At 49.3% G+C, this 20,824-nt stretch overlaps 1 protein-coding gene across 1 annotated transcript; it reads right to left on the bottom strand.

Annotated features, from left to right (window-relative positions):
• Positions 1-1,409: 1,409 nt before the first annotated feature.
• PIGR (polymeric immunoglobulin receptor) lies at positions 1,410-19,358 on the bottom strand. Its single transcript, XM_004028295.5, has 11 exons — positions 19,228-19,358; positions 13,384-13,479; positions 12,017-12,361; positions 9,989-10,645; positions 8,378-8,710; positions 7,307-7,633; positions 5,873-6,053; positions 5,343-5,464; positions 4,558-4,689; positions 4,384-4,442; positions 1,410-3,296 (listed from the first exon to the last, which is right to left on the bottom strand). The coding sequence occupies exons 2-11, from the start codon at positions 13,424-13,426 to the stop codon at positions 3,201-3,203; spliced, it is 2,295 nt and encodes a 764-aa protein (XP_004028344.1). The 5' UTR covers positions 13,427-13,479; positions 19,228-19,358; the 3' UTR covers positions 1,410-3,200.
• Positions 19,359-20,824: the final 1,466 nt, after the last annotated feature.

Here is a 20,824-nt window from a genome sequence, read left to right as displayed (position 1 = left end):
GTTGGGCCTTAATAATAGTCCTGTCTTTACATATTGGACTTTAAAAAAGAATAAACATTAAGATAATTCAGGAACTTGGGAAAGATTTCCTTGTCATCAAATGTTTAAACAGTTCCTTGAATGCTCGGGGCCACTGACCGTTGCTAATTGGTTTATCATCATCAATCCTGCAGTTTATTGTCACTCCCCTGTACTAAGCTGAATCATATCCTCTCCAAACTCACGTCCACTGGAACCTATGAACCAGCTTCCTTATTTAAAAGGGTTTCTCGTGCTACACGAGGAGCAGATGGACTTTAAGCCTTACTGACAATATCACTTAGGAATAATATAAGATCGCTTTTGGCTTTAGTGACATTACTTGACCTTTGCTTCAAAGGGCTGGGATAGGCTACACGAGTTCAGGACTGGCTCGCTGGTTATTGCAATGCGTACAGAAGTTGCATCTTAATCCTCTACCATAAACATGGCCCTTTGGTGAATCAGAGAACAGCTTCCTGGAAGGGTTTCTGACACACCTGTCATTTTGATCCTCCTGGAACGATTTGCTGTCATTCCAGAAGGTATGCATCCCCATCACAGAAGAAAGAAAAAAACATTTCTGATGCCCCCTCTTCTGGCTGGATAGAAGCCCAAGACTCTGACCCAGGTCAGGGCCTGGGAACTGAGACTGGAGTACTGCAGTTAGTGGGGCTGGAGGGAACACCAAAGGAGGCCTGAAGTCTGAGTCCCAGGAAAAGGTAGGCTTGGGAAGCTCATAACATCCACAGCATTATGTTTAAGGCCTGGGTGGAAGCAAAGGTTCACATCAGGCAGGATGGCAGACTGGGGAGAACTCTCTTGCAGAGAGAACTCTCCACACACAGAAGCCCTGTGGAAGAGTCTAGGGGTGAGATGGGGGGCTAGCTGCCAACAGACAGCTTGGGCAGCCCTTAGAGGATATGACATGGTTCAGCACCAGAACCTAGGAATGATCTTAACAGACAAGGGGGTCCCAGGGTGCCTAAAATTGGGACCAAAGCAAAAGGCAGCCAGATGCAGTGGCTCACGTCTGTGATCCCAGCACTCTGGGAGGCAGAGGTGGGAGGATCAGTTGAGCCCAGGAATTCAACACCCACATAGGCAACATGGCGAAATTCTGTCTCTACAAAAAAATATAAAAAGTTAGCCAGTGTGGTGGCGGACGCCTGTAGTCCAAGCTACTCTGGAGGCTGAGGTGGAAGGATCACTTGAAACCAGGAGGTTGAGGCTGCAGTGAGCCATGATTGGACCACTGCACTCCAGCCTGGGCAACAGAGTGCCCTGTCTTAAAAAAAAAAAAAAAAAAAAAAGGAAAAGAAAAAGAAAAGAAAAGCTCTGAAGAGGCTGGGAGACAGAAGGTATTGGGTGCAAATACAGTCTGAGCCTCGTTGGTGGCAATCACAGTCTTTAATTATTGTCATATTTCTGATTTGTTAGCAAGTGCCAGCTTGTAGGCTGGTTGAAGTACAGAACTCAGAGGAAAAAAGAAATTAAATTTTAGCTTTCTGGAGAGCAGCCCCTCTCTGGCACCATCAAACACTTCTTTGTTTCCCTTCAACTTGGAACTCTTCAAACATCAGGGGTTGTGAGGGTTTGGCCATTCTTTTATCTTGGGTCCATGTGAGTGACAGAAATGGTGGGGCCTGGGAAAGATCTCCCTCCTTTACATTTTCTCTTCTCCCTCCTCCTCCTTATTCTAAAACTGTGCCTCCAACAGAGGGGCAGGGACTCTTGTAGAGAGATCCCTGGCCCAGGACAGGAGATGCCAAATCTAGTTTATTTCACTGAGGGCCTTTGAGAAAAACGCTTCAGGGCCAGGCTCAGTGGCTCATGCCTATATAATCCCAGCACTTTGAGAGGCTGAGGCGGTGGATCACTTGAGGCCAGGAGTTCGAGACCAGTCTCGTCAACATGGTGAAACCCTGTCTCTACAAAAAAAAAAAAAAAAATTAGCCAGACATGGTGGCCCACATCTGTAGTCCCAGCTACTTGAGAGGCTGAGGCATGAGAATAGCTTGAACCTGGAAGGCAGAGGTTTCAGTGAGCCGAGATTGTGTCACTGCATTCCAGTCTGGGTGACACAGTGAGACTTTGTCTCAAAAAAAAAGAAAAGAAAAAAAGAGGCCTGACGCGGTGGCTCACGCCTGTAATCCCAGCACTTTGGGAGGCCGAGGCGGGCAGATCACGAGGTCAGGAGATCGAGACCATCCTGGCTAACACGGTGAAACCCTGTCTCTACTAAAAATACAAAAAATTAGCCAGGGGTGCTGGCAGGTGCCTGTAGTCCCAGCTACTTGGGAGGGTGAGGCAGGAGAATGGTGTCAACCTGGGAGGCGGAGGTTGCAGTGAGCCGAGATTGCGCCACTGCACTCCAGCCTGGGCGACAGTGAGAGACTCCATCTCAAAAAAAAAAAAAAAAAGAAAAAGAAAAACGCTTCACTCTTCCAAACCTCAATCTTCTCATGTGTGAAATGGTAAGAATGTGGGTTTATAATTACCTGTGTGTATGCTCATCATACATGACCCCTAAGGCCTTAGGACTCGAGACATTTTATGACCTCTCCCAATAGGGGCAGAGGTGAGCACCCCTGGTGAAAAGTTAAGACTCAGTGAGTATAAATACTCCAAGAAGAGCTGTGGCTTCTTTTACTGGTGTCCTCAGAAAGGCTGTGAGCAGTGTTGGTGGCATACCTTTCACAGCATCTAGCAAAGCACCTGAATTCTAGTGTGTATTCAAATACATCTTTTGATGGAAGGAAAGAAGAAGAGGGGAAGGACGGGAGGGAGGGATGGAGTGGAGGGAAAAATTCTGTTGACATCCCATGATAAGGGTGCAGAGGGGCGCTACACGTCCCTCCTTTCTGCAATCAGCTCTCCCACCCCGGTCCCTCTTCCTTCAAGGGACCCATGAGGACCTCTGTTCTTCTCCGTACCTGAGGTTCTCTCAACAGAAAGAAGTTGCAAGTGGGACCTCCTCATGCCACCCTCATCCCCAATAGGAACAATTAGGCCAGGCTTCGATGTCACTGAGGAGGGGACCAGCACGCCTCTGAGGACAGTAGGAAAAACCTAGGCAGGTGTTAGAGCAGGGAGTGAGGTCCCCAGGAGCTGAGGGCCCCAGGATCGACATGATTCTGAAGGTGATTGTCATGGGTGCAGGGAGCAGGCGGCGACACCGTCTAGGCTTCCTGGGGGCCGTCCTGGGCCTCGGCGGCCACGGTGCTGGACTGGAGCAGGAAGTCTTTGTAAGCCATCTCGGCTTCCTCCTTGGATGACTAAGGGGCAAGAGGAGAGGCGTCAGTGTTGGGGGCACTGGCTCAGCGGGTGGAGTCGGGGGAGGGGAGGTGCTTAATGTCCTGAATTCGTGATCTTGGTCCAAGCAACACAAGCCTTTGGGGCCCACTGTTCTCATCCCAGCCCCCATGCTCACCAAGAAGGATGCATTTTGAGAAATGGAAAGTTGCAGCCTCTAAAAATATCTCCTTCTGTCTCACTACCTCCTTCTGACACACGGAGTGGAACCACCTCTGTTGCCCGGGCCTGTCCCCGGAAGCTGCCCACACAGTCCACGGGCAAGGTGGCCTAGGCTGGGGTCAACCACGGTGGTGTATGTTTTTCTTTCTCTACCAGCCCAGACAGGTAGCTTTTTGGCACCACAAAGTTAAAGGGGAAGGCTGTCCCGGGAATAACTCGTTGTAACTTTGCTAAATGCCGGAGATGTTTCAAGAAAAAGTAGATATGATAAAAACAACAACAACAACAACAACAAAAACTATCACCTCGGGATTAAAGGCATGAGATGTTATTTTTCTTGGTCCCCTGAGTCCTAGGGAAGATTGAGGGGATGGTATATGGCACCCAAAGGCAGGAGTTGCCTCTGGTGGGGCTTCAAGAGAAGTGAGCAGGGGCTTCTAGCCTCAAACTGCCCACCGCAAGCAAATGTCTCCTAGGCCCAGGCAAAAAGCTGGTCCTGAGCAAACCCTCAAGGGAGGATGGGTGGCCTGAGGTCCTTGGGTCCCCCAACCCAGGAAGAGCATCCATTTAATCACCAGCATTTGGCATTGTAGCTTCCCATCTTTTATGCACTTGCTTTCCTCATCTCCTGGCCTGCCTCTCTCCTGCAGTTTTACAGCCTAATCATATAGCTCACCTCCTTCCTGGGCCTTATCCACATCAGCATCCCACAACCAGTAAGATATAGTTCTTCCTCAAAAAGTCCTGAGGACTCCTGAGGACTATTTATATCATCCTCCCTATTCTGGGATCGGCCCCCATGTTGAGGTAGTTCTTCCTGAAGTCTAACTGCATCCCCTCATGCTGCATTTCCTTGTCACGTAGTGGGGCTTCCTTCTTCCTCCTCACCCTTTTTGCCTTCTTGGGTTCTTTGGTCTCCGTGGTGCTCTCAGTGGTGGCAACAAACTCTATGTGAAGAAAGAGGGTAGGTTAGCCCTTACTAGCCTCCTTTTCCCAACCCAGATGTGGGACCAATTCTTACTCTCCCCAGGGGCTGAGCATTCCCTTGAGTGAGGGTCATACCATCTTTTCCTCCGAGGGATGTCTCCTGAGTGATTGAAGAGGCTCCCATGTTGTCATTGGCTCCAAATTCCCTGGAGTTCTCGAAGTCTGACATGCTAATGTCTGTCCTGTAGCTTCTGATTGAAACTCGGTCTGTCCAGGAGGAAGAGGAGTTGGTGTAGGGACAGGGGCTGGGACCTAGAAGGCCAGGCTGGGCTGCTTCTCTCTGGGCGGATCCACTGTAGCCCTGCAGGACAGCTGAGGTGGTGCAGCTCTGACTATGACCCAGGGGGATGGAAATGATCCGAGTCTCCTCCCCAGTCCCTTTTCCTGGGTAATCAGGACTTGGTAATCCCTGATCTTTGTCACTCTGGGACCTTTCAATGCACAGCATCTCCTTTGGTCCTCACATCAGCCCCGTGAGGTCGTGATTATCATCCTTGACTTGAGCCATGAGGAAACTGAGGCATGGCATAAGGATGGCCCAATGTCACACGGCTCATTAGTTAGCCAATTAGTCCAAGCCCAGGGTCTCCTGAAACCCAATCTCCTCTTCCTGGCAGCCCTGCCTCTGAACCTAGATCCTGGGTAATTGGAGATGATTTTCCAGAGTTAGTATTTGGACAGCAGCTCTGAATTTCAGTTTCGAGTATGTGTGGGTTTATCTTTCCCCATCCTGCTTTCTCGGGATCCTTTGTTTTAGCTCATGAAAAAGAAGAGACACAGCAGCTTCCTCTATGGGTGGATGATTCAGGACTGAGGGCTCGGGTTGGAGGTGGGAGGCAGGGAGTATTCCAGGGACTCACCGACGTTCTTCCTGTGCCGGGCTCTGGCCACCCCCACAGCCACGGCTCCCACTGCCAGCACCAGGCCCAGGGGCACCAGGGTGGAGACCAGTGCTCTGGAGCTTCCACCTTGTTCCTCAGAGCTGGAAGAAGGCTTAAGTTAGTTCATCCCTGGAAGGGAGATCTGGGGGCCCAAGGATGTGCTGGCAAGGTTGGCTCGGTACTTTTTCCTCCCAGATTTATCCACCCCATCCTGCTGATGCAGCTCCCTAGCTCTGTTCTTCTAAGAAGCTTTCCCAGACTGGCAAAGGCATGCACTGGGCCTTGTTGCATCCCAGGCCTGGAAGATTGAACTGAATTGTAAACACCTCCCCAGCCATGGGAGAAGGGCAGAGGGTACCACAGGACCCTCCCACGTATAAGCAGAGGTAGTAAGGGCTGCCCCAGTGCTCAAGAGACAGATGGGCTTTCCTCCTTGGACCTGGTGGCCCAGCCTCAGGTGCTTGGCTCTGGGGTGTTCTCCGAGTGGGGAGCCTTGAATCCTTCCTCACCTGCCGGAATCCACAGATGCTCTGCTCCCATCGGCTTGATCTCTTGTATCTGCCGCTGCCTTTTCCTCTGCAACAAGCCTGGGATCCTGAATGGCTTTGTTCTCAATCTCCCGAACACCAGAGTCTAGCACCTTCTCATCAGGAGCAGCGTCTGCCTTCGCTAGGCTGACATCGCGGGACTCTGCAGCAGGGAAGAGTGGGCCTGGGTTGTGATTTTTCTCTATGCTCTTACTCCTCGAGGTGAAGGAGTCTGGGGGAGACTTCATGAGGAATCACAGGGTCAGGGTTCGATCTCAAGGCTGTTGGGGTAGGACCCAGGATGACATTAGAAACAGCTGTGATGGCCTTCTTCAGCTGTCACAGATGATCTCTGCCCCATTACTACCAAAAGTATAGTGGGGACCTTCAAGGCTTCGTGTCATAGACGAGCTGTGCATAAAGGCTGACCCATCACTTATGCCCGGGAGATTTTCAAGGCTCTGAGACGCTGCCCCAGGCTTCCTGACTGCCCAGCTGGGTATGATAGTGCTGCCCCCTGGAGGTAGCATGGCGATGGGCCCCTCAGTGAGTCCCATCCGCAGGGTCCAGACACAATAGGATTTCTTGAGGGACCACAAAATACCCTTATTAGGGCTAAAACATTTCATGTGAAATTTTAAAAGGGGACTTGAAATGCAAATTTACTAGATGTTTCCTAATTTTCCTGATCAGACCTTGTAAATGAAGGTATCTGGCCCTCTTTCGAGGGCAAGCTTTGGCAGGGGGAAGGGGGATGAACATATTGCATATGACAGTGATGTATGCATATTCTTCTTCTATACAGAGAAGAATATTTCCAGATATAGAAGAGACTTCAATCTGGGTTGAAGTGGCAACTATGGGACTTGTCTCTTTTTTTTTTTGAAATGGAATCTAGCTCTGTTGCCTAGGCTAGAGTGCGGTGGCACGATCTCAGTTCACTGCAACCCCCGCCTCTTGGGTTCAAGCAATTCTCATGCCTCAGCCACCCAAATAGCTGGGATTACACCACCATGCCCAGCTAATTTTTGTATTTTTAGTAGAGACGAGTTTTCTCCATGTCGGCCAGGCTGGTGTTGAACTCCTGGCCTCAAGTGATCTGCCTACCTCGGCCTCCCAAAGTGCTGGGATTACAGGTGTGAGCCACCACATTCAGCTGGGAGTTGTCTTAATGCCGAGGTTAAATAGCAAACCCACTATTTTTACTTAGTTGGTATGTTTATTCGAGATGTCCCTTTTGAAGGGCTCAACGAGGCTATATAGGACCTAAATGTCCCCTCCCTTCCCACTCTCCACTTTCAGCCTCTTACAGCCAAACATAGGGGCCAGCACTGATTGAGAAGCTCTTAGGCAGGGGCCTTCAGGAAGTCCTGCCTCTGGGTCTGAGGGGTGCAGGCCCTGTCCTTGGAGACTCACCTGCTGCCTTCCTCTCTTCAACTGCCACATAGATGGCTGCAGTCTCTCCATAGAAGTGGCCCTGCTTCACTCCACACCAGTACCAGCCCTCGTCAGCCCTGGTCACCGGGTTCAGGGTCAGGGAGACAAGCCGGCTGTTCTCGTCACAGTTCACGAAGGCCTTGCTGGGGCCTTCGTCTTGGCTGGGTAGGGCCTGGCAGCCCGTGTTATTCCACTTGCACCAGTATTTCTCGTACGAGGAGAATTTGCACGGGAAGTGACAGGGGACCTTGAGAGTCTCTCCCAGCACAGCCGTGACATTCCCTGGTACCTTGAGGTTTGGTTCTCCTGGAGGAGGGAGGGAGGTAGAAATAAACACAGAAGTTGGTACTTGGAGATGCTGCAGGGAAGTGACTCTGGTGGGAACCTTTGTCCACATGTCATATACACATATATATATTTTTGTTTTTGTTTTTGTTTTTGAGACAGGTTCTCTCTCTGTCACCCAGGCTGGAGGGTAGTGGTGCGATCATAGCTCACTGCAGCCTCCATCTCCTGGGCTCAAGCGATCTGCCTGTCTTGGCCTCCCAAGGTGCTGAGATTACAGGCATGCACCACCATGTTCAGTCTACATATCCTCTTTGGATAGCATTAGAAATAAGTATGTTATTCTGACTACAGAAGAAATGTAATTGTGTGCCTAGGTAATAATTATTATTGATGAGCACCATGATCAATCCAGAGTCTACCATAGACCATAGATCTTCGCACATGGACTTCAGTTTGCTTTCCTCACTCTTCCTTCTCTTCTAGACTCAATACAAAGAGGTATCTGCAGTCCTTGACTTCAGCTGATGCCTGCACACTGCGAAAGAAGCCCATGTTCTTGGTAGTAGGAGGTAACATGTACGGTAATTCAGAGTGTAAGGTGCGTGTTATAGGCATGAAAATGTGACCTCTGGGTAGGTGGGCTCCCTCCTGAGGTCTGGCCCATCAGGATGGAGGCGGGTGAAAAAGGAGGAAGAGTGGTTGGGGATGCTGCTGCTGGCTGGAGAGGTCTTAGAGCTTTCTCCCTCCCTGTTCAACTCTTACCTTCGATAATCTTGATCTCCACGGTGGTCCTCCAGCGAGTATCGCCGTTGGTCAGACACCAGTAGAAGCCGGCGTCCTGGCTGGTGAGCTGGTTGAGGATGACAGTGAAGGTGCCGTTGCCTGGCTCCTCCAGCAGGGAGAGGCGGCCCTCGTACTGCTCCTTAACCCGCCCCTCGCTCTCCACCAGCAGGGGGCAGCGGCCATTCTGGGCCCCTTCCCAGAGACACCAGTACTTGATGCTTTTGCTTTCCTTAGGGTTGTAGGGGCAGAGCACGGCCACAGAGCCTCCTGCCACCCCCTTCACCACAGTGGGGCTGCGGGGAATCGTGGACTCTGGAAGCACAGACAGAGATGGGATGGGAGGATGGCCACGCAGGAAGAGCCTTGCGTGGCCTGAGAAGCTTTCTTCCCGGGGTCTCAGCCAGGATGGGGAGTGAAGTTTACACGCATCACCTTACCCTCTTCAGAAAGTGAAAAGGAACTTTCCTAATGTCACAGAGCCTGCAGCTGGAGCCACCAGGGCCAGACCCCAAGGGCTTGGAGTCTCCCCATCAGCCTGCACATGTTGTTCTTTTCCCCCATCTTATTCTGAGCAGAGAATGGAAGGAGTTGAAGGAGAGAATATCAGCTCTTCTTCTTTGGCTTCTTACAAAGTCTCCCTCTGTGTAGGTTTTTGTCTATTTAGTACACTAACAAGTGTATTCCACAAAAGTGGCCCAATGGATTATGCCCAAATCAAGAAAATATATTTAGGATGGTGTGATGTAAACTATAAAGTATGTAGCAAAGGTGAGCTTAATTGTTGGGGCCCCAAGGGGCATCTCAAAGACGATAGCCATTCTTCAGGCAGCTAAAGCTGAGGTCCAGAGAGAACCAGGTGACCAAAGATGCAGGGGATTCTGATGAAGACCCAGAGCTGGATGTGGACATGGCATGCAGGGAATATAAGCCCCTTTAAAAAAAAAAGTCACAAGCACAGATACTTGGAACTGCAAGTACTGGTTTGCTGTTTCTCACAAGGGCAACTCTATGCAGGGTGCTCTGGGGTGAGACGGAGCTGGGATTTAATTCTTTCACCATGCTGATGGCTCACTGGAGTAGGGCTGAGTGGGCCAGATGGTGCTGAAATTCACAAATAACCCTATGAAATGTGACAGTGAAACATTTAGAGGCTGGGGCACTCCTGGGAATGCATTGAGACCAAGATAAGCCAATCCTTTTTCCATCTGAATGTGAGGGATGAGGCACCCATCTTGTTCAGGGGCCAGGGGAGGGGACAGAGGGCCCCTGCAGAGCCTGCCACAGCCCTGAAACACAGTCTATAAGTCCTGCCTCAATCAAGAGCTTTACTCACCTCTTGCTTGTTAAGCAGGGACAGCCATCAAAAGGACTTTGATAACAGAAGAGTAATTAGGAGCTGCCATCAGGCAGAGGTTGCTTTTTCTTGCTGCCCTGTGCAGCAGCCCACGCAGCCTCCAGTTCGGGGCTGGTCATTGAGTGGATGCTGTTGGCTGATTGATGACTATTGATGAATACACTCAGAGGGAGCTGAGCTTGGCTCTCACCTGCGAGACTGCCCCACCTACTCCCACTCCTTCTCTAGGGTCTTACCCTCATTGACGAAGAGTTGCCAGGCCTGGATGGGCGAGCCTTCCTGCAGCTGACCATCTGAGTGGGCTCCACACAGGTAGCGCCCTGCATCCTCCTTCCTCAGGCCTGTGATCACCACACTGAATGAGCCATCCTTGTCCTGGGGGTTGAGCAGGATCCTGCCCTCAAAGGCTGGGGCCCTCTTCCCCAGGGTGTTGACGACCACGTCACAGTTTTCCCCACTGCTCTGTCGGCACAGAAATTTGGCCACGTTTGCCACCTCAAGGCCCAGGGCACAGTGGAAGGTCACTGAGCCCCTCAGGTCTTCATAAACCAGCTCGGGCTCGGGCTTTAGCACTTGGAGGTCAGCATTCTTCTTATTACTATTGGAATCATCCCCAGCCTGGCAGAGATACTGCCCAGCATCGCTGAGCCTGAGTTGGTTGATGACAACGCTGAACACTAACTGGCCAGTACCCTGAATGTCAAGGCGTATTCTTCCCGTATAGTTGGGATTCACATAACCACTGGAATCGATGACCAGCACAGGGTACAGGCCTATCTGCTTGTACAAGGACTTCCTCTTTGGAGCATTCTCAGTCTTGAAAGGGCAGTCGATGGTCACCGTTCTGCCCAGGTCCACTGTGTAGACTTTAGTGTCATTTAGGAGCCCAGGACCTGCAGGATGAGGGGTGCAAGGTAGGGGGCGGGCAAGTTATGATTCTACTTTCTTGCAACATAGGACTATTTGCTATTCCCAGTTAGGGTGTGGGTGGACTTATAACCTGGAATGCCCTCCTTCCCAGAGGAACGCTGTCGGAATATATTTTCCAAGGCCCAGCTTGACAGCTGTCTCCTCCATGAAACCTTTCCCAAGCTAACACTAATCTCTCCCTGCCCTGTGCTTTCTTGATACATCTGCATCACTTATTACATCCAATCTGGTGTATGGGTAATTATGTTCTCCATGGACTGGAAGTTCCTTGAAGGCAGGAACATGTTTTTCTCATGTTTGACCCCTCTGCTGTGACAAGCACAATGCCTCTGGGTAGTAGGTGGCCAAATTAATGTGTGCTGAAATGAACAGAATGAATGTAAATGCAGGGTGATGGATTTCAACGCATACAATAGAAGTTTCTAAAAATTACAACAGTCTAAATGTGAAATGGGCTGTCCCGGGGAGCAGTGAGTTTCTGCTAAAGTGCTTAATCAGAGGCTGCATACCCATCATCAGCATGTTCTTCTAAGTGTCCGGTTAGGGTGAACCCTAAGCCCTCTTCACCTCTAAAGATTCTGTGGTTTTGAATCTTGATCCCCACCTAAATGACCTCCTCATTTAGTCCACAGACAATAGTATGCATATTCCAAAGGAGCAAGACATGTCTTTGGGAGTCCCCCTGAATTTCTTTTCTCCGTAGACCTCTCTTTTGAGTTGCCCTTGACTACCTAAAACAGCCTCATTGTGTCAGAAAGAGCTTTTCTTTTTTTCTCTTTCTCCAACTAGAATAGGCTTGTTAGCAACCCATCCTTTCAGGATCTTGGTCTTTGGTCAAGATCTAATAATCTAATTTACCCTGATAATACCGAAAGACTAAGGGTTCCCGGGTTAAAAAAAAAATATGCATTTTACAAGAAGCCTTTTGGCGGCCCAAACCTTGATGGAAAGGTGCATTGATGATAGGAATTTAAGGATCCCTGTAAATCTCTCCCTACCTTTTCTACCTCCTTAGCCTGATGTCAGATTTCCCTTTCTACCTGTAGCAAACACCAGAAAACTTGTCCTTCTGATACCCTTCTAAGCTGGGGTCTCCAGAAAGCCTAAAATGTTATAGGCCACCAAGTCCTAGAAGGGTTCACTCATCACCCCCAAGTAGGCCCTATCTGTCTTCTTCTCCTGTTCTAAGAAGTCTTTGCCTGGGGAAAGGGGAGCCTTCTGACCCCCAACCCGGCTACACATCCTTGTCAGGAAGTTCCTCCTCAAGCCCTCCATGCACCTTAGAGAATTCCCTCTAACTTTCCCCCAGAAGCCCAAGGAGCTTGGATCCTTACCCTGGCTGACCTCCAGGCTGACGTCAAAGGACAGGCCTCGGCTATTGATGCCCAGGCCACACTTGTAGCGCCCGGAGTCATCCTGGCTCAGCTGGGCAATGTTCACCACAAATGTGCCGTTCTCCGGGAAGTTGGTGAGGTTAGCCCTGCCTGCATATTTGCTGGAGACGTAGCCCTCCGAGGAGATGAGGGTTATGCAGCCGCCTCTAGCTCCCTGCCGGCACCAGTACTTCCGGGTGTGCCGGTTGACAGAGGTGGGTGGGTAGTAGCACGTGATGGACACTGAGTTACCTTCCACACTATTCACCTCCTCGGGACCAAATATGGGACTCTTCGTGGAGATGGCTGTGGGTACAGAAGAGAGAGGCTTTCTGAGGCCCTTGAGAGGTAAAGCCTGTTCCAGATAACCCACTATGAGGAGATGTGGTTTTCTACCTGACACGTAGGCCCTGTGTTGATAATTTATCATATATCACAGCTGGAAAATTGCTGAGATTAAATAAAGTGACTGTTTTAATCATGATTAAATTCTAATTGTAATTCATTAATGATAACCATTTCAAGGACAAGGGAATGACAAATTTATGATAACCCTTGTTTTTTATTTTATATATTTTTATTGTTTTGAGACAAAGTCTCTCTCTGTCGCCCAGGCTGGTGGCCAGTGGCACGATCTCGGCTCACTGCAACCTCCGCTTCCCAGGTTCAAGCGATTCTCATGCCTCAGCCTCCCAAGTAGCTGGGACTACAGGTGCATGCTGGCTAATTTTGGTTTCTATTTAGTAGAGACAAGGTTTCTCCATGTTGGCCAGGCTGGTCTTGAGCTACTGACCTCAAGCAATCCACCCTCCTCGGCCTCCCAAAGTGCTGGCATTACAGCTGTGAGCCAGCATCCAGCCATCCATTGTTTTTTCAAACAATAACACCACTTTCGTAAGGTGTTACATGTTTGCACTTGCCATGTGTTATTTCCTTATATTTCTAAAAGCACTTTGTAGATGATTTTCTTTTCTTTTTTTTCCCCCAGATAAAAATATTGAGAGCCAGAAAGGATAAGTGACTTCCCTCGGATTTCACAGCGGGTCATAGAGATGCTTGGTTGAAGTTAAGGTCTTTGTTATTCTCAAAGATCTTTCACAGACCCCTGGCCTTGAGATTAGGAAGTGCCATTCCTGTCCCTGACTTCCAGCGCTCACAGATGTGGCCTTTCACCGTCTTCTCTGTATGACTCTTCCTCAAGGAAGTGCCAACTTTGAGAGGGACATCCCTGGGGATGAGTCTGATTTTAGTGTCCCCAGGGAGGTGAACCCTGGAGTCGGGCAGGCTGAAGGGGTGGAGCTTGGGGAGTTGGGACCTGGCAGACACACCTGGGAAGACCGCCAGCAGGCAGGTGAGCACGAAGAGCAGCATTGCTGGTGGGTCCTGAGCGCCGCACCACTCAGGCCGACTTCTCGTGTGCAATGCTGAAAAACAATAATCACAAGGAGATGAAGCGCCCCTTGTCTTCCAAGACTAGTTGACCTTAGAGTTTCTGCGACATCTGTTTGGCTTTGTATCTCCAGCAACTGACATAAATCCTGTTGAATGAATCAGTGCCTCCACTTTTTCCATAACAACTCAAAGTCTTATCATCCTTCAACACTTGTATATCCTTAATAGCTATAAGTAGCTCTTGTCTTCTCAACTAAGCTGCAAGCTCCTTTGGGATAGAGATATTGTGTCATTTGTTCTGTTTCCCTGCCCATGAGACGCAGTCCGAGGCACACCGTAAGATCTCAGGAATGGCTTGCTGGGTGATTGGTTCCTACCAATATGTGGCCCCCATCTTTCTGTTTCAGCTGCCCTCCCTACATTCCTGGGAGGTGAAGCGGGCTGACATATTTCACAGTGTGTTCAGATGAGGAAACTGAGACCCACAGAGGAGGTGTCATGATTATTAAGGCTGTAAATGTAATGATGATGGTCCTAACCCCATTGATTGCTCCCTTATTCTGTCTCAGGCACTGTGTTGAATAATTTATGTGTACTATCTCATACAGACTTGATATCAGCCCTGTAAGGTTAGTATCCTTATCCACATTCACATGGGAGGAAATGAAGGCTTCAAGGTTAAGTACTTTCCTCAAGGGCACATGGGGTTAAGTGTGTGGGGGTACACAGAATGGGGGTCGGGAAGATTTGGGCCCACCTTTGTCTGACTGCAAAGTCCATGTGCTTAACCTCTCCACTACTGTATCGCACCCCAAATACAAGAGCATGCTTTTACCTTATGCTTATTTGTGTTATTTGTAGAGACCCTGTTGCTTATGAAAGCACTATCATTTACATTATTTCATTTGAGCTTTATATGTTCCCTTGAAATAAGACAGACGGGTATAATCACAACCATTTTATGGATAAAACATTGAGATCTTGAGATGCTGAATGATAGGCTTACTTTTTCCCAGCAACTTGGTTATGGAATTGGGGTTAAAAGCTTAGGTGTTAGGGTCTTTGTAATCCTGCCTGGTAAGGCCTGGCAGACAAAGATGAAGAATCAAAGATGAGACCACTCAGACGGAGCAGCCTGTGTGGACTTTGTCTCCACCGTGGACACAGCCCAGGGCTGAGGAGAGTTGAGGGTCCCAGGGGCCTGCCTGACAGCAGCTGTCATCAAGACCCCAACTACAGCGTAGAGGAGGAGATAGAAGTCTCCACTTTCCCAGACTTTGACAGACTTTAAACTTTGGAGTTGTCTTGACAAAGAGAGTGTTAAATGATCGTAAATTTGGGCAGTAATGAGTGCCCATAAAGATAAGGGTGCTGTAAGCAGGAGGAAGCTGGGCGTTATCTCCCAGACCTCCCTCACCACCCTGGCCCCTGCTCCTGCTCCCAGACTCCCTTCACCAGCTTGAGCCAAAGGCAATAGAGTTGTTTATCTTGGTTATTTCTTTGTTGCAGGGGAATTTCCCAGCAAGGAACCTTTTATTTCCTTGTGAATATAAAGGTATTTTGTTTCTGCAGTTCTTTGGAAGAGTAAAGGGAGGGAGTGGGAACAAATATGGGTGTCAGATGGCAACGTTGAGGCTCTCTTGAGTCCGGTTAATTGCCCCAGACCTTTCTTACCAGGTCAATGATTAATGCCTGGAGTGGGGCCTTGGCCAAATACCAGTCAGCTCCAACATGGAAGCAATCAGGGGACACTAGCTGGGATGTCATCACCTGCGTGGGCACTGCAATCTGCCATGGGAGATGCTCCCAGGTGGGAGCAGCTTTCAGGAGGCCAGGAAGTCTCAGGAACAGTTGGGATGGGCTGGCTGCAAAGTCCTGGGAGATCTACCATTTGCTACTTGTGCTGGCACAGGGTGGGTGCAGTCACAGGTGGGAGGACAAAATGCTGCCTGCTTTTAAGAACCCACACCAGCAGCAGCTGTCCTTGCTTCTTGTTCCTGTCCTCACCTCTAGATAAGCAAGCTGCCTCGTATTTGTGTGAGACAGGAGTGGTCTTCCCACAAGCTGAGCTGGGGGATGCAGCCCTCCTCTGGACTTGGCCTGGGTTGCAGAGAGTCAGATGCCAGCTTCTCCAAGGTGAAGACCCTGACCTCTGTCCCAGACTTCTCATTTTGTGACATGTTTGGGTGGCTGTGCGTGTTTATGTAGAGAGGGGACATGTGTGTGCACCCATTACCCTCTGCATGGTCTCAAGCCAGGGATGAGAGTATCAGGCATGCACAGGCAGGTCGGGCAGATGGCAACATCGGCGAGATGCACACAGTCCAGTCCTAGATGGGATGATTGGCAGGAGAGGATACCCCTGCTTTCAGGAACAGGAGCTCTTCTTTGCCCAAAGCTAAAACTTGAAGCACAATTTCTCTAGTAGCATTTGAAAGGACCCCGAGCTTTCAGAATCTTTACAGACCCCTTCCTCTCAAAACCAGAGACTTTCTTCCAAACCTGGGGATTCAAATCTCAGGGAGACCTCCCCAGCCCAGGGTGGCTGGGGCTGGATTTAAAGGATTTGCTTAAGGAAGGAAGAAAAAGAACATAATGTTGGGCACCTGCTACGTGCCAAATGCTTTGCTAGGTTCTTTTCTTGTAAGACTTCATCCATCAGCACAACAACCCAAGAGATAGATGTTGTTATCCTTATGACACAGGTTGGAAATCTAAGGGTTATAGGGATTCTCGACCCCAAGACCCACAGCAGAATCCGAATTTGAGGTCACTACCCCATTATCACTGTTTAAATGAGCAAAGGGACCTGCTTTATTGGCTTTTGTATATATGATATTATATCATGCATGAGGGCACGTTTTCTGGTCCTTAAACTAGCAGTTGTTTTTTCACTGCTGAGGCTAGGATGTGCTAGATCATTTTCAGTTTAGTAAGTTAGTATCCCAACATATGTGTAACATATGTCCCCACAATTGTGGATTGGGGCAGGAGTGTAAGCTGTGCTGAAGAATAGTTTTTCTTTTTATAAAATGTATTTAACTAGCTCCTATTCAGTTAAAGTGACTGCACTTCATTTCTCATGGTGTGGAGTCCAAACCTTTGTCCATCTACTCTCAGGTTTGCCTCTTTTTCAGAGGAAGAAAGGTCCCCTGGACTTGGTATGAGAGTAGAAGTCTGCTTGCTGGGCATCCTTTGAAGATAGAGAGATAGAGAGTGAGCTACTTAGGTTGGACTCATGTGGATAAGAGAGGAGACAAGCACTATGAGCTAGGCTAGAAGAACGTACACTGAGTCCTTACCAGGTGCTTTACATGTGTTAATGTGTTTCATTTTTACAGCCACCATAGGAGATGGGACAAAATGGGCAACCCCATTTCATGAGTGAGATAATTGAGGCACAAAGAGGTGAGACATTTGCCCAAGGTTGCACAGTTGGTAAGTGACTTAGATGGGATTCTAGATCAAGAGCATAGGCCCTTAGCCACTCTGCTTTACCTCAGAGGGTCTTCCTATTGAGAGGAAGCAGTGGAGAGAGGAAGAAGCAGGATATTCAATCTTAGCGAACTGAGAATTTGTTCAGTTCTTTCCTCTCTGCCTTTCATGGAAAAGGCAGTTCTTATAAGGAGACACCTGGTGCCGGGCGTAGTGGCTCACGCCTGTAATCCCAGCACTTTGGGAGGCTGAGGTGGGTGGATCATGAGGTCAGGAGTTCAAGACCAGCCTGGCCAACATGGTAAAACCCCATCTCTACTAAAAGTGCAAAAATTAGCTGGGTGTGGTGGCACGGGTCTGTAATCCCAGCTACTCAGGAGGCTGAGGTAGGAGAATCGCTGGAACCCAGGAGGTGGAGGTTGCAGTAAGCCAAGATCATGCCACTGCATTCCAGCCTGGGTGACAGGGCAAGATTCCATCTCAAAAAAATAAAAAATTTAAAAATGAAGAGACACCTGGACCCAGAGGTAGGTGCCAACAGAGAAATTTCTTCCTGGAAAATATTAGCTGCTATTTATTTAGCACCTACCATGTGTAGGGTATGTTACATAACCGTGCGTATAACCAGGCATGTTGACGCCAAAGCCTCTTTCCACTCCACCATACTGTGTCGATGCCAGTGACATTGGGACTCCAGCCCCAGCCCCTCCAGAGAGAGGGCAAGACATAGATGAAGGTCTCTGCTGAGCACAATGCATAGGTATTTTTTTTTTTAAGTTGGATAGTTTGCTTTTTAGGTGACATCAAAATGTCCTCATGACCATATCAAAATGGCTGTACCAAAACCTCATCGTTCAAACTTGCTGGTGACTTCACACCACTCACATAGACTCATGGTGTCTTGGTTTCCTCAACTAGGGAGTGACATCACAAAACCAACCCTGCCTACCTCCTCGTTGGTATCAGGGGAGAATGAGATGAAGGTGTGAAAGCCCAGGGCAAGTGGGTTTACTAAATGGAAGCCTGTGTGACCCCATTTTTTATCACCTAAAGCCACAGAGGTCTAGCGGCACTAGGAGATAAGCAGAGAGAGTTGCTTTCCTGACTCCTGGCTCAGTGTTCTTTCTGCTACTTTAGCACATCCAGGGGCGGGAGAAGGATGGAGAGAGAATTCCAGATCTGGCTCTGGGAAGACCTATGTCCAGGCACCAGACAGCTGCCTTCTACCTAAACCCCTGAAATTGGCATCTCCTCTCCAGATGTTAAAGGGTCTATAATTCCCCTAGTGAAGGGGGAAAGTGATGGCACAAAATAGGAGCAGCTTCAATGGCCCCAGGCACTGTGGCAATTGCACAAAGGGAACTGGGGGTCAGGGACGGAGCTTGACCAGCTGCTGCCCTTGTGCCGGACGGTCCCACTGCTGGCTTGGGCTGCTGTCAGGATGGGCAAAGGGAGGGGAAGCCCATGTCTGAGATCTGCTGGCTGCAGAGCCAGGAGGAGCAGCAGGAGTTGATCATGCTGCCTGTGGGGCTCAGCTCCACCTCACTCAGTGATCCCGTGAGGACCTCATTTTTTCTACCTCTAGGAAGGGCAGGATGATGCGATGACACACACTTATGTCTCCCATGGCAGGAATCTGCTAGAGCAAAGCAAGGTGGAATTGGAAAGGATTTCAGAGGTTCTTGGAAGCCCAGAAAAAGGAGCTGAACATGCCTTTGCCAGAAAGCCACAAGTGGGAAACCTCAAAGAATGGAAGAGGACTTGCTAGGTGCCATACTTTATGCACATTATCTAATTCCAGGTCTGTTGGTGTTCAATAAATCCTTGATTAATTAAACTAAACGGAAAAATATGAAACAATTCCTATTTCATTCTAGAGGTTACAAAGCTATTTCACCTGTGTTTTCTCATTTGAACCCACATTGACCCTGAATGATAGGTGTTATTTCTATCTTTGTTTTACAGATTAAGAAACTGAGGATCAGAGAGGTTAGATGGCTTGCCTAAGGCCACACAGTTAATCAACTATGAGGAGTTAGGAAATCCAGGCACAGACCAAGCTGAAAGAGTAGAATTACATATGCTGACCACAGAGGTCCCTTCCCACCTGCTGATATTCTCAGAAAAGGATGGGGGGCTTCCACACACGTGCATCCCTACTCGTCCCACTGCGATATGCACGCTTACTCCCCAGCCACACACAGTCACACAGTCTGCCTCCTTGTCCTTGTCACCCCACTATCTAGGAGACTGGGAGTTGGGAATGGAGGGGGTTACCTGAGCCATCGTCCCGAGCCCTTTCCAGATAGCATCCCGTCTGGGGATCCCAGAGCAGTAACACTTACTTTTAGCCACTTCCTTCTCTCCCGTTGATCTGACTTCAGGGACACAGCCTGCTGGCCAGTTGGTAACCCCTGCCTCTCTAGGAGCTACTGGCAGGGCACTGGACGCTGCTGCCAAAACTGAAACTCTGCTCAGTGTTTGACCCACACCTGGGCTCTTAAAGGGCCACTCTCCCACAGGCACCGTGGCCAGCCAGGGTCACGTGACTCTCATAGATCCCTTGCTTTCCTTTCATTTTGGCCTTCCTGGCTGGCTCCATTTGGTTTCCTTTGACCTTGGGGAGACTCTGTTACTTGGGAATCCTCCATCGTTGCAGCTTCAGGATGAGGGACAGAATGTCAAGTGTGAAGATGCTGTTCTGTCGCTTTCTAGCTGCAAGACCTTTGGCAAGTCACCTTCCTATTTCTTTTCATCTGGAAAAGAGGGATGGTAATACCAAATCTACAGGCAGAGGATATAGCCAGGTATTAGCTCTAAAATACCTGGCCCAATGCTTGATTTGAAGCTGACATCATCTGATGGGGCACAGGTGGCAGGAGTGGCTGTCGTAGTCCTTGGTCTCATATCCCCAGTTGCTCGGGAATCCCCTCCGACTCCCTAGGTTACTTAGCCTGGACAAAAATGCCCCTTATACACCTCCTGCCAAGCCCCTTTTACCAGTCCCAGAGCTCCAGGAACTGGCAGGACTGTGGCCCTTCCTGTTTCACTCCCCAGAGTCATGAAAGACTCGCTGCTTCTGGGCTCCCCTGAACATGGCTGACCTCAGAGTCTTGTTAGGACCCGGGCTTGGCTCCATAGCAAGGAGGGTGCCGACCTGCTGAGCTGAAGTAGCACCTCCTTCCCTATCTGTTAGTCCATGCCAAAACATGACCTGGTTGGGACTCCCGGGTGTTCCCCAAATGATTGTGGCAGTCCTGTGACAAAAGTGAAGCCCACCCCCCAACACACACATGTATGGCCCCCCCACCCCTCACTGCAAACCCCCACAGAAATGCTGCCCCATCCTACCTGTGCAGGGCTGACCCAGGCTCACCCTACAGAGTCCTATAGGCCAAACACCAGAAGGGGAAGGAAAACTAGAGAAATAGAGCCCTGGAGAAACACAAGGCAGCCAGAGCCCTGGGTCTTATTTTAGCTAACCACTGGCTCACTTGTGGGTGTTAACACACAATCACAGATTTCAATGGGAAGCAAAAAAACCCCATAATTTCTTTATGTAGCTTAATTTCTTTCTTTTTTTGTGGTTTGCAAATTTGGATTTTCTTTTTTTTTTTTTAGGTTCCAGGATTACATGTGCAGAATGTGCAGGTTTGTGACACAGGTAAACACGTGCCATGGTGGTTTGCTGCACCCATCAACCCACCACCTAGGTATTAAGCCCCACGTGCATTAGCTATTAGTCCTGATGCTCTCCCTCCCCCCGCCCCTCCCAACAGGCCTGGATGTGTGATGTTCCCCTCCCTGTGTCTGTGTGTTCTCATTGTTCAGCTCCCATTTATGAGTGAGAACATGTGGTGTTTGGTTTTCTGTTCCTGTGTTAGTTTGATTAGGATGATGGCTTCCAGATGTAGCTTAATTTCAAACCCTAAACCCATAATC

Source organism: Gorilla gorilla, chromosome 1 (assembly GCF_029281585.2).
Source record: "Gorilla gorilla gorilla isolate KB3781 chromosome 1, NHGRI_mGorGor1-v2.1_pri, whole genome shotgun sequence".
NCBI lineage: Eukaryota > Metazoa > Chordata > Mammalia > Primates > Hominidae > Gorilla > Gorilla gorilla.
Note: the sequence above shows the minus strand (reverse complement) of the source record. Positions and strands in the feature narration are given on the sequence as shown.